This window comes from Geotrypetes seraphini, chromosome 11 (assembly GCF_902459505.1).
Source record: "Geotrypetes seraphini chromosome 11, aGeoSer1.1, whole genome shotgun sequence".
Lineage (NCBI taxonomy): Eukaryota > Metazoa > Chordata > Amphibia > Gymnophiona > Dermophiidae > Geotrypetes > Geotrypetes seraphini.
Genome location: NC_047094.1, coordinates 74,338,776 through 74,353,003, shown reverse-complemented (window position 1 = coordinate 74,353,003; position 14,228 = coordinate 74,338,776). Strand labels below are relative to the sequence as shown.

General features: G+C 42.6%; 1 protein-coding gene across 1 annotated transcript in view; it reads left to right on the top strand.

The window, feature by feature from the left end:
• The window catches only part of LOC117368937 (ly6/PLAUR domain-containing protein 3-like), a 65,376-nt gene that overhangs the window by 11,999 nt on the left and 39,149 nt on the right, over window positions 1–14,228 (top strand). The window contains exon 2 of the mRNA XM_033962730.1: window positions 6,363–6,455. Within this exon, the coding sequence (XP_033818621.1) occupies window positions 6,377–6,455 (79 nt within the window). The 5' untranslated portion in view covers window positions 6,363–6,376. The remainder of the gene's footprint in view (window positions 1–6,362; window positions 6,456–14,228) is intronic.

The following is a 14,228-nucleotide window of genomic DNA, read 5'->3' as shown; positions in this document are numbered from 1 at the left end:
ATACCCTTAGGAATTATTCTAAGATCTGGGAACCCTATGTTCAATGGAGGAAGCACTCTGTATAATTTTGTATTTGTTTGTATTGTTTTGAGGCGGGGAAATTGGGGGGTGGGGTGAGTGGGATTTTGTTGGGGTGTATTGTGGTATACAGGTCTACCATTGCTTTGATCTCCTATTTTAAGTTCAACTCACACCCCTCCATGATCAGATAAAATAATTGGGTCTATGGAGGCTTGTGTTATCTCTTGTACTAATTGATTTGTAACAAAAATGTAATCTATTCTTGAAAATGATTTCTGAACATGGGAGCAAAAAGTAAATTCCCGTCCATCAAAATGAAGTATTCGCCATATATCTTTCAAGTCACAAGAATTTACAAAATTATCCAAACCTAATGATTTAATAATTTTGCCAGGTTTTTTTTAATCCAATGAAGGGTCCATAACAGCATTAAAATCCCCAGCCACCATTAAGTTAGAGGCAGCCAATGGTAGCATCAATTGTTGTAAAGTCTTGAAAAATTCATTTTGATTCGAATTAGGGGCATAAACATTAAAAAGCGCCATTGTAATATTTCCCATGCTCATTTCTACATGTACCTATTTCCCTGAGGTATCTGCAGCCCTTAGTTTAAACGAAGCAGTACATTTCTTGTTTACTAAATAGCTACACCAGCCTTTTTACCAATCGCAGGGGAATAAAAACACTGCTTAACTCAATCTCCCTCTAATTTTTTAGATTCTATATCCGACAAATAAGTCTCTTGGATATAACAAATATCTGCATTTTGTTTTTTTTTTTAAACATTAATGTTTTTTCCTTTTTATCGGTTGGTTGAGACCATTAACATTTAATGAAAAAATCTTAAATTCCATTATACCTTTTATATTTGAAACTTAAAATTATCATCCAATAAGGCAATTTATAATTATTTTTAACTTTTATTGAGAAAAATAAAAACAATAAAAATAAAGAAAGTGACTATAAGTCACAGAGCGCGAGAGCGGAAAGGCAAGGGAAAATTCTCAACGGCTGTTCAAAAACGCGTTTTCTTAGTTTCACGGAAACTAAGAAACTGAGGGACCGTGCACCTACGTGGAGTGGGCTATCACAAACTTTCTAAAGACTTAAAGTGGTGATGCACTTTTGAAGTGTCTGTACCGGGGCTCCGTCGGTGACATCACCCATATGTGAGAATATGCTGCCTGCTTGTCCTGGGATAATGGGAAGTATAGGAAACAGAGAAGGGAGATATTTGCTGAACACGGTGGAAAAACATACACAGAGATGGAAGATGAATGGTGAGCATGGAGAAAGAAGACATGTCAAATGGTCAGGAAACCCTGGCAAGTAAGTTAAGAGTAGACAGACGGAAATAGAAACCAGAGCCTGAGACCAATGTGATGTGAAGAATAAAATGACCAGACAAAAGGTAAGAAAACTATTATTTTCTATTTTGTGATTCGAATACATCAGATTTGAAATATGTATCCTGCTAGAGCTGGTGTTAGACATAACTGGGGATTGCAAAGCCCAGGCTGTGCTTTTTCAACTTTCCAGCTGGCTTAGGGCTCTCTCTGATCAGGGGGTAGTTGCCATAGTTACACTCCCCTAACACTATTCCTGCCATGCGACTGAAGTATTTAGTTAGCTTGATTTTTCTATGTAGCATTCTATAGTATTTGACTTCAGTTTTCTCAATAGTGGAGAGGATATTTGTGAGGAAGATGAGAGGGGAGACAGGGGTTTTGTTGATCCTTGCTTTGTATTATTTGTGATTTATAAAATGACATTGTACAGAATATTGTTCCTTTTTATACTTTAATAAAATAAGTTCAGTATAAAACTATTTGAGGCTTGTGTGGATGAGATCAGATGGTTTGCGGGGACGGAGACCAAGCTCGTGAGGATAGAGCAGAGTCCGAACTTGGCAGACCACTAGCTCCTACAGTCCCAGGTGGGGGGAGGGGGGATTTGGAAGCTAGGGCTTGGAGGCCAAGTCTGACACAGAGCATCCAAAGGGTAGAAATGTACTAAACCAAAACCTTACTCCGATATAAACAGAATCGGCCACATAATCTACACCCTCCTTAAACATGTGGAGACAGGATTTCTAAGCTCTGAGGAAGAAATCACCAGTCTGGTGTGGCAGGCTTGCGCTACAAAGAAGGGCTATTCCTCCTCCTTTCTGACCTAGTTTTGGAAACCTTAATAGTGCCTTCAGGAGTCTCCCACTGGTCAGTGACCAAAGAGGTAAGATACAGGTGAGCAGGAAAAAAGGTCTGTCTATTAATGATGGAGTACTGTGAGGTTGAGGGCTGCTGGGCATCGAGTTTCAATATTAATAGTGTCAAATGACATGGGAAACAAACTGATCTGAAAGACAATGCACGGAAGAATCAGCACTGTGTTCCGCTATCACTCCTGCCCCCTGGTTACTGGACCCCAAAAGGGATCCCCCCCATTGTCCACCGTTGCAGAACAGCCCTGCAATAACAAAGGAGTGGAAACGGACTTTCAATCATCCCCGTCCTGCTCTGAAGGGTCACTGACACTGGGAGCCAGCTTGATAAGAGGCAGGGATGTCTGCTTGAGAGAAGGATCCACCTTAGGTGGAGCAGGTGCACCCAAAGGCAGTGCAGCGCTTCCTGGTCCCTTTTAATAGGTTTTACATAATAGGCTGACTAAGTTGCAAAAGCCTTGCAGTGGAGGACCTGAGGCTCCTTGCATAACCCCAGACTGTAGAAGATGTATCATCCAACACCAAGCACTTGCGTTTTGCCCCATTGCTGCTCAGTTCATCTGAGCAGGATCTCTTCCCCTTGGACCGTTTTTTTCCACTGGGATTTTGGGGATTCCAAGGTCTTGGAGCTTTGGGCTTGTTCCCTAGTCAGTCCTCCCACAGCACATGGGACATGGCCACTCCTCAACCAGCAACTCTGTGCAAACGACACAGGATTTGGGAATAGAAAGGCCTGGAGCATCCAGCAGAGGCAGTCACTTGCAAGAACAGCAGTTTTGAGGCAGAAAAAAGTTTTAAATTAGAATGCTAAAAATCTAATATGATGACCATTTAAAAAAAAAAAATCATGCCAAGAACAGGCCCGTTGGCGCTAAATGCAAAAATTAAAAAAATAGCGATTTTAGGAATTCTTCTGGCTGCCAGCCAGATAGACCACGACCACTGATTCCCACCCCTGAGATTCCTCACAGAGCGACAAGGGGAGAAATTACGCAGCCGGCTCACGGGTACCCCAAGGGTTTTTATTCAGGGGCCTCACAGCCTGAGCTTAAGTATCTAATAAAATCAGCAGGCAAGCCGCTCCCAAGGAGATGGACTCTGAGCTCCTGAAGGGTTCCAAAACTGGGTGGCTCCACAGGAACTCAGAGTTGTCCTGGGAGCAGCAGTCCTCCTATGCGAGACTGTGTTTCTTTACTCTGGTGGAGGATAGTTAATTTCTTATAATTCAACCTATGTATTATTTTCCTTTCAACCACCTTGCATTCATCTACTGTAATTCGCTGATTGAACAGCTCTTCTTCTTTGTGAACCGCCTAGAAGTCGCAAGATTATGGCGGTATAGAAAAATAAAGTTATTATTATTATACATGAGCAGGGGACCTCCGAGCGCCGAAGCCATGAAGTTTTTCAAAAATCAAATGGAAAAAATACCTGAAAATAGCAAAGAAAAGCAGAGCAAAGCAAAAGATACCTTCTGAGTTCACTTACAGAAGGGAAAAATGAGGTTAGATGGCTGGCTGGAGGGGCCTTAATAACCAGGGCCAGTCAGTCTCAGGCCCCTCCCCAGTGCATCCCAGGATGCACCGGGGAGGGGAAGGCCCGCCGTTTTGAAGAGGTGGGTCAGCTAGCCGGAGAGAGTAGGCATTCCTCCGGCCAGCCATCTAACCAGGGTGAGAGGGCGGGGTTTTTTAGAGGTACAGGGGGGGTGTTGTGTGGTGGCAGGAGAATGTAGGCCTCTCTCCCACTGCCGAGGGGGGCTAATGGGGGTGTTTCTTGGCAGTGGGAGAGCATGGGCATCTCTACCACCGCAGAGGAGTGTTGGGGGGGGGGGTTCTTGTCTGCGCTCGCTGCCGGAGGGAGTGTGGGGTTTGTGTCAGTGATGCGGCAGGAGTCAGTGGCATCTCTCCTGCCAAATGTAAATTTTTAAAAAATTATTATTTTAATTTGCATTAGGGTAGAGTCTGAGCTGTTGAGCCTTACTTTCCTGTCTGTGCCTGAGCCAATCAGCGTCGAGGTACTAATCAGAAAGTAAGGCAAATTTAGGTAAATTTTGTTTGCAAATGTAGCAACAACCAGGCTAGAGAATCATTCAGTGATAGAGAATTGCTTGGAGAGATTATTTCAATATTAATGGCATGGCAGTATCACAGACTGCCGGAAAACTCGAAAAAGACCTCCCTAAGCCATTTTGATAATCCGCTGCTAAAATACGTACTCGCTAAATCAGCTTGAGCCTATTTAGCGACCCTTTAAAGGCAGATTTTTGTTTTGAGAATCTGGCCCTAAGTGACTTGCCCAGGGTCACAGGGAGCAGCAAGGTCGAGTTGGAGCTATTTTTAGAAGCTCACCAAAGTGCTGAGGCTTTTCCTCCATTTTGCTTTATTTCACTATGGTGCATAAATTTAAGTTAATGATAATGGAGAGTATATTGCTGTTCAGTGGCATAGCGAGGGTAAGCAGCACCCAGGGCGGTGGCGCCCCTCCTCTGCGCTCTTTCCTAACCGCCCTTCTGCGTGTGTATGCCGCTTCACCTTACCATTAAACTTTGGCATGAGCAGCCACCAACTTGCTACTCTCGTCAGCTTCGACGCTTCTTAGGTGCGGATCCCAAAAGTGATGTCGGAGAGAGTGCTGAAGCTGGCGCGAGCAGCAAGTTGGTGGCTGCTAGTGCTGAAGTTAAAAAGGTACAGGGGAAGGGGCACGCACACGGCAGGGGAGGAGTGGGAAGGGGGGTGGAGAGGAGGGCTTCCGGTGCCCTGCGCAAGACGACGTCCTGGGCGGACTGCCCACCCCTCTTTACTATGCCACTATTGCTGTTAGTTATTTTATTCCTCCATTCCTTCAATTTTGGTAGGTTGTCATTTCCAAATGCTGACATTTTTTCTATTTCATGATTAGAATTAAAAAAATTTCTTTTTCAACCTTTGTTGTCTAGTCATTTTATTTTTCTAATCATTTAGGTTCTAGTATCTGGTTTCTGCTTTCCTCTGTCTGTCTTCTCTTAACTCTTGCCATGGACTCCTGTCCATTTGGCATTTCTTCTCTCATGTACATCATTCATCTCCCTTCTCTCTGTCCTTATTTCCCATGTTCAACATCTCCCCTCTCTGTGTGTGCCTCTCTCCCCCCAGTTATGCAGCTTAACCTCAGTATAGGTGTCTCACCCTCCCCACCCTCCAGTCATGCAGCTGTGTGTGTGTGTGTCTCTCTCCCTACCTTCCAGCCATGCAGCTGTGGTATGTCGCTATATGTGTCTCTTCCCACCCTCCAGCCATGCAGTCACCTCTTTGTATGGGTGTGGGTGTCCCTCTCTCCACCCCCAGCTGTGTAGTGTTGCCTCTTTGTATGGGTGTGGGTGTCCCTCTCTCCAACCTCTGTGTGTGTGTTTCTCTCCTTTTCCCCTCCCTTCAGCATCATCTCTGTGTGTGTCTCTCTTCCTATCCTCACCCCCCAGCTCTGCAGCGTCACCTATGTGCACATCTGTCTGTCTGTCCCCACCACCATCCAGCATCACCCCTCTCTCTTTCCTAGCCCACTGACACCTCCACTCATCCATTTGCTCACCCCCTTCCCTGCTGCCTTTCCCCTTTCTGCCAGCATTTTCTTGTCTGCAGGCCATTTCCGTCCTGTGTCTACAGTGCAACAGGTCATAGAATCTGTGTGCTTCCCCTTTCTGCTGTCTACCTATTCCCTTACTCGCTGCCTCCTGGTCTCTATGGCTGTAAGAAACCAAAAGCAGGTGTAGGGCCATAGATTGGTGCGTGCTGCTGGTGTTACTTACCATTTTAGAGGGGCAAGGCCAGCAGGAGCTGCTAAGGCCATGCAAAAGTCTATGGCTCTACACCTGCTTTCAGTTTCTTGCAGCTGCAGAGTCCAGGAGACAGCAGGTGAGGGACTAGGTAGGTGGCAGAGAGGGGAAGGATGCTGTTTCTATTTCCTGTTGCCACAGCAGTTGGGCACTGGGTGCTGCGTTACTCCCTGCTACTATTTTACATAACCCTTGGGGTACACATACCACATGTTGTGAATCTTTAAGCTAAAGCATAACCTCCTTCTCTCATCCCCCCCACCCCCCAATCTTAGGATGCATTTCACTTATATTATTTAATTTCAATGGCAGGACACAGAAGAAAGATGGATCCAAGGGCATATTTCCAGCACGTAGTTTGGGCTACAGTGGCCAGTGTTTCCATGATTGTGTTCCTCTTCCAAGGTAATGAAGCTACACATTGTTTGCCATGTGTCAAAAGTCCAGGGGTTACATAGGGACATTGACACTCTGACACTTTTCAAAACTTGACTATATAATACAATTCAGTTCAGTTTTTATATTCCACATAATGCCCGTAGAGCTCAATGTGGATCACAGGTTTAAGCTGGAACAACTAGGAACAATAGACAGGTTAACCCAACATTCATAATTGAGTTATCCAGTCAAAATCTTCAGACAAGATCTCTAGCATAGATATTTCTTGAAAAAGCAACAACAGAGTTTAACATCTTTCTACATGCTCTCTCCCTGTACCTCTTTCCTGGAACTCTCAAAGACTGGGTCTGGTCAGGACCATGCAATAACTTAAACTGACAACTCTTAAAAAGGAACTGGCTGAGATGCTGCAGAAGTCTATGATGTGGGTACCAGCCCAGTCTGAGCAGAGCTCTGTTGCCTCCTAGAGCCAGGTCTTGGACCTTGCATCATCATCAATCAGTGTTTAGATCAGTGGTTCCCAACCCTGTCCTGGAGGACCACCAGGCCATTCAGGTTTTCAGGCTAGCCCTAATGAATATACATGAAGCAAATTTGCATGCCTATCACTTCCATCATATGCAAATCTCTCTCATGCATATTCATTAGGGCTAGCCTGAAAACCCGATTGGCCTGGTGTTCCTCCAGGACAGGGTTGGGAATCACTGGTTTAGATGATCATCTAGGGAGCAAAGTTCAACTTCATACTCCAGACACTCCAGGTCTCTGCACAAAGAACGTCTTGAAGTTCTTCATGATACATTCCTCGACATTCCCCTTCATGACATCCTTCTTATAACCACAACAATCTCAACCACATAACAACATATCAATGTTTTCTAATTTTTCATTTTGAATACATCTTAGGAATTCAGATATCCACCTGACGGCCGATGATATGAGGAGAAGCTATGCTGTAATGTTCAGTTCCCCTGACCTTGAGAAGTCAGACGAAATGCGTTGGGAAGGGGAATGAACTTTGAATAAAGCTAAGTCCATTTTATAATAGATATTAAATATATGAAATAATAAATAATTGATAAATAGTGGAAAATGATACTAGGAATTATGAAGAATCCGACCACCTGTGTCTGTTGATAAAGGTGGATATCTGAATTCCTAAGATGTATTCAAAATGAAAAATTAGAAAACATTGATAACATACCCAGTGTTGTTATGTGGTTGAGATTGTTGTGGTGAAAAGAGTGAACAACTGTGTGTGTATCCTTCTTATAAGCCATCAGCTCGATGTCCATCTCGATCCCCGAGGTATGACATTGATTATTATGACTCAATACTCGGCACTCCTCAGATCATGGAAATCAGACATCATGGAGATCTATCTGATCAAGACTCTTATGGCATCTCTTCAGGTCAATCTCTCCCGCCTCCTCGAAGGAGATTACCATCAGAAAGACACTAGATTTAAGACATTTCATTCATTATTCATTAATTCGGTTTTCTATACCGTTCTCCTAGGGGAGTTCAGAACGGTTTACATGCATTTATTCAGGTACTCAAGCAGTTTTTTCTGTCTGTCCCGGTGGGCTCACAATCTATCTAATGTACCTGTGGCAATGGGGGGATTAAGTGACTTGCCCAGAGACACAAGGAGCAGCATGGGTTTGAACCCACAACCTTAGGGTACTGAGGCTGTAGCTTTAACCACTGCGTCACACTCTCCCCAGATGGGCAATACCTTGCCAATAAAGATGGAATCTGAGGCCAAGCCCAGGGCTGAACTTATGGATGCCCTAGATTACAAATAATAGCCAAAGCACTATCTCAAACTACCGTTCTACAACTTGATGAAGAGACTATGTTCAAAAACTGGGAGATATCTCTATTAATGCCATAAGAACATAAGCATCGCCTATGCCGAGTCAGACCATAGGTCCATCGTGCCTAGCAGTCCGCACCCGCGGCGGTCCCCCAGGTCCGTGACCTGTAAGTGATCCTTTATTTAAGACATTTTATACTATATAGTACCCCTCTAACTATACCCCTCAATCCCCTTTTCCTTCAGGAACTTGTCCAACCCCTTTTTGAAACCCAAAATTGTACTCTGCTCTACCACTTCCTCAGGAAGCGCATTCCAGGTATCCACCACCCTCTGAGTGAAGAAGAACTTCCTAGCATTTGTTCTGAATCTGTCTCCCTTCAATTTTCTTGAGTGCCCTCTTGTTTTTGTTTCCCCCGCCAGTCTGAAGAATCTGCCCCTCTCTACCTTCTCTCTACCCTTCATGATCTTGTAAGTTTCTATCATGTCCCATCTAAGTCTCTGTTTTTCCAGGGAAAAGAGCCCCAGTTTCTCCAGCCTCTCAGCATATGAAAGGTCTTCCATGCCCTTTATCATTTTTGTTGCTCTTCTCTGGACCCTCTCGAGTGTCGCCATATCCTTCTTAAGGTACGGCGACCAGTATTGAACGTAGTATTACAGATGCGGACGTACCATCGCCCGATATAGCGGCAGGATAACTTCTTTGGTTCTGGTAGTGATTCCTTTTCTAATAATGCCAAACATTCTGTTCGCCTTCTTGGAGGCTGCTGCGCATTGTGCTCCCGACTTCATTGATTGGTCCACTAAAACCCCCAAGTCCCTTTCTAGGTTGCTCTTCCCCAATACCATCCCCCCCATCTTGTAGTTGTACATCGGGTTTCCTTTCCCTATGTGCAAGACTTTGTATTTCTCTACATTGAAGCACATTTGCCATTTATTTGCCCATTCACTCAGTTTGTTCAAGTCCCTTTGTAGTTCTTTACATTCTTCAACAGCTCTAACCCTACTGGAGAGTTTTGTGTCATCCTCAAATTTTATAACTTCGCACTTCGTCCCCACTTCCAGGTCATTAATGAATATATTGAACAGCAGTGGTCCCAGCACTGACCCCTGCGGGACACCGCTCGTGACTGCTTCCCAGTCAGAGTAGTGTCCTTTTACTCCTACCCTCTGCTTCCTGTCCGCCAGCCAATTACAGATCCATCTGTACACTTCCCCTTCCACCCCGTGGTTCCACAGTTTCCTTAGCAGGTGCTCATGGGGTGCCTTGTCGAAGGCTTTTTGAAAGTCCAGATATATGATGTCTATGGGGTCACCTTTGTCCAATTGTTCGTTTATCCCCTCGAAGAAGTGCAGTAGGTTCGTTTGGCAGGATCTTCCTTTACAGAAACCATGCTGGCTGGTTCTCATCAGATTATTTCTTTCTATATGCTCATTGATGCTGTCTTTTGATTAATGATTCGGCCATCTTCCCCGGAACTGAGATCAAGCTCACTGGTCTGTAGTTCCCCGGGTCGCCTCTGGATCCCTTTTTGAAGATAGGTGTAACATGAATCCTCCGGGGCTACCCCTGTTTTCAAGGATAGGTTGCAAATCTTCTGTAGTAACTCCACTATTTTGTCTCTGAGCTCCTTCAGTATTCTCGGGTGGATTCCATCTGGTCTCGGCGATTTGTCAGTTTTTAGCCTATCTATCTGTTTGAGTACGTCCTCGAAGCTCACCTCTATTGATAATAATTTTCCTCTTGATCCCCCTTGAAGGTTTTTCCTGGTTCTGACACGTTGGTTCTGTCCTGTTTTGTGAAGACTGATGAGAAGAACGTGTTTAATCTGTCTGCTACCTCCTTTTCCTCCTTTACCACTCCTTTTCTGCCTCCCTCATCCAGGGCTCCCACTTCCTCCCTTGCCGTTTGTTTTCCTTTCACATATCGAAAGAATGGTTTAAAATTTCATGCCTCCTTGGCAAGTCTCTCCTCATACTCTCTTTTCGCTGTTCTGACTACACGGTGACATTCTTTTTTATGTTTCCTGTGCTCTTTCCAGTTTTCCTCAGTTTTATCCTTTTTCCACTTCTTGAATTATTTTTTTCTTGTTTCCTATCACCTTCTTAACTTTATTGATTATCCATGCCGGGTCTTTTGTTTGATTCTTTTTGCTCCCTTTTCTAAATCTGTGTATATACAGGTTTTGTCACTTTTATAAGGAGAGGTATAATTCTTATACTGTGATATTGATTTAAACCTTTCTATATTGTAATCACAGTGTCTTTTTTATTTCTTAATTAAATGTAGTGAATATCTCAGAACCAACACCCGTGACTGGTGAATTCACCAAACTGGGGTTAATTGGGGGACCATCATTGAAATTCACTGTCCCCTCACCATCCTAATTAATATAATTGAAAGTTCCAAAATATGGTCACTTATCTTGTGAATCGGATGGTTAGGTCTTGGTGTTGTTCCCCAGCGGTGAAGTAATTAACTTATGTGCATAAAGTGTTAAAAACCACTGTAGTAACTCCTCCAAACATTATCCGGGTCCCCCCGACTCGAGTTTCGATAGATATCGTCTTCAGGGAAGGACTCTGTTAGAACGAGGATACAGGGTAATTATAACATTAAAATATACTCTATCATGAAAATATTCGTAAAGTGAACCTGCCACATTCATTGTTGATAGTCTTACTTAACTTTAACTCATTTGGCGTATATCATCTTATAACAATACTATTTTACCTTATATCGGCTCCTTATAGAGGCTTGGGGCTGAAATCTGTTGCTGAATGAACTAAAACCTATGTGCGGGTCTTATATAGAGATCTTGTGAAGACGCCTCAATCCAAAACGGAAGTGATGTCAGAGGGGAGGGAGATTGCTGCACAGATACCGTTCTCTTTAAAGGGACAACCATTCTAACTCGTGATTCAATCCATTGGGGGTTAATGTACCCCATTCATAGATAAACCTTTGTTCTTTTCTTATCAAACATTTTGAAAGATCACCATTGAAATTCTTAATATGTAGCAAGACAGTATATTTCAAATCATGAATTGTATGGACTTTTTCCATCCAATGAGCTGTGAGTGGTGCGGATAATCGTTGATTGCGTATACCGCTGATGTGTTCTGATATTCTGACCTTGATTTTGCGTGAAGTTTGTCCGATATAAAATTTGTGGCATGGACATATTATGCAGTAAACTACTCCAGCGGAGTCACAGTCAGTTCCAGTGTGTAGTTTATAATTTTTCCGCATCATTCCAGGGATTTTAATCTGGGAAATGTCCCATACAAAATGACACAATTTACATTTGCCACAAGGTTTATGTGGTTGATGTGATGTATTATTTCCTAAAGTGTATGATCTATATTTGAGTTTTTCTCCAAGATTTGATGCCCTGGAGAATGCGAATTTGGGTTTGTCTTTTAACACTTGATGATATTGGACTGTTGGCCAGTGTTTGAGGATGATATGTTTTATTTCATTGCTGATATTAGAATATGGCATTACGCATACCGTGTAAGATTGTTCACTGTGTTTACTTCTGTTGTTGTGAGTGGTCATGATCCATGGGCGATGACAATTTTTGGCCCTTTTCCATGCTCTCATAATGATTTTGTGTGGGTAACCTCTCTCCAGAAAGTTTTTATACATGATAGAAGCCTGCGTGTCAAAATCATCCTCCAAGGAACATAGCCTTCTTAACCGGAGGAATTGACCCACCGGTATACTATTTCTTAACGGGCGTGGATGGAAGCTCCGATATTGTAATAGAGTATTGCGATCTGACGATTTTTTGTGTAGAGTGGTGGATGGAAAACCTTGAATGATTCTGACTGTAATATCTAGAAAAGAAATTTGATGTTTATCAAACTGATAAGTAAACCTGATATTAGAATCTAATGAATTTATGTTTTCAAAAAAAAGTTGTAAATCTTCCAACCCACCACTCCACACAAAAAATACGTCATCTATGAATCGTTTCCAGCTTCTAACATGTCTGAAGAGGGGTAATTTGTACACCAATGATTCCTCAAACTGCGACATGTAGAGGCATGCCACTGTGGGAGCCACAGTGGCACCCATAGCTGCACCTTTAGTTTGCAGATAAAATTTATCTTCGAAGCTAAAATAGTTGTTGTATATCACCATTTGTGCCAATTGGTTCAAAAAATTTTTTTTGGATTTAGGTATATTCATTTTAGCCAAGAAGGAATTGATGACAGCTACTGCTGCAGTTTGAGGAACATTGGTGTACAATGCCACCACATCTGCAGTGACCAAGTAACATTGATCCCATTGAATATTTTCCAACGTGTCATCCAAGTATTGTAGAAAATGTGTAGAATCTTTGATGTAAGAATTCGCTAACGGTACAAATTGCTTAAGGAACCCATCTAGGTATTGGGATACCGGCTCTAGCACAGAACCGGAACCTACTACTATGGGGCGACCAGGGGGGTGAGTTCGAGATTTATGAATCTTGGGAATGAAGTGTATGTATGGAGTTTTGGGATAATTGGTTGTAAGGAATTTCAATTCTTTTGGAGTTATAACTTCTTCAGTACGTGCTAGGCCTACAATGTTATCTATCTGTTTTTTAACTGAATCTGTAGGATCATGTGTTAAAATGGAATAGTAAATTGTGTCATTCAATTGATTGTTTGCTACATTTTGGTAATCTGCATAATTTTGAATAACTATTCCTCCCCCCTTGTCTGCCCTATGGATGATGATAGATTTGTCATTACGAAGGGATTGTATTATATGCCATTGATCAAGAGAAAGATTAGAGCGGAACTTCTTGTGTTTACTTTCAAGATGTTCTATGTCTTTTAGGACTAATCGTTCAAACGACGTTATAGATGGATCTAATGCTCCTGGAGGCATCCAGGATGATTTACTCTTTAAACCTTGAGGTAAACCTGATTCTATAGAGTTTGAGTCTTTGTCCTGAAAGAAAACTTTGAGTCGAATAGATCTAAAAAATCTCTGAAGGTGGGTTCGAATATCAAAGGCATCATATTTCGTGCTAGGGACAAACGACAGCCCTTTTAATAACAGTTCTTTTTCCTGTTCCGTTAAGGTGTGAGATGATAGGTTAAATATACCTGCGTCGGTTTTCATTGTTACCCAAAGTTTATCGGATTCTTTTTTAAGGCTCCCTCGAAACACAGACACGAGTACAACATCAAACAAAATAGAAACTCGAAGCACCAACAAACAGAAGAAAACGCAACAATGAAAACCGACGCAGGTATATTTAACCTATCATCTCACACCTTAACGGAACAGGAAAAAGAACTGTTATTAAAAGGGCTGTCGTTTGTCCCTAGCACGAAATATGATGCCTTTGATATTCGAACCCACCTTCAGAGATTTTTTAGATCTATTCGACTCAAAGTTTTCTTTCAGGACAAAGACTCAAACTCTATAGAATCAGGTTTACCTCAAGGTTTAAAGAGTAAATCATCCTGGATGCCTCCAGGAGCATTAGATCCATCTATAACGTCGTTTGAACGATTAGTCCTAAAAGACATAGAACATCTTGAAAGTAAACACAAGAAGTTCCGCTCTAATCTTTCTCTTGATCAATGGCATATAATACAATCCCTTCGTAATGACAAATCTATCATCATCCATAGGGCAGACAAGGGGGGAGGAATAGTTATTCAAAATTATGCAGATTACCAAAATGTAGCAAACAATCAATTGAATGACACAATTTACTATTCCATTTTAACACATGATCCTACAGATTCAGTTAAAAAACAGATAGATAACATTGTAGGCCTAGCACGTACTGAAGAAGTTATAACTCCAAAAGAATTGAAATTCCTTACAACCAATTATCCCAAAACTCCATACATACACTTCATTCCCAAGATTCATAAATCTCGAACTCACCCCCCTGGTCGCCCCATAGTAGTAGGTTCCGGTTCTGTGCTAGAGCCGGTATCCC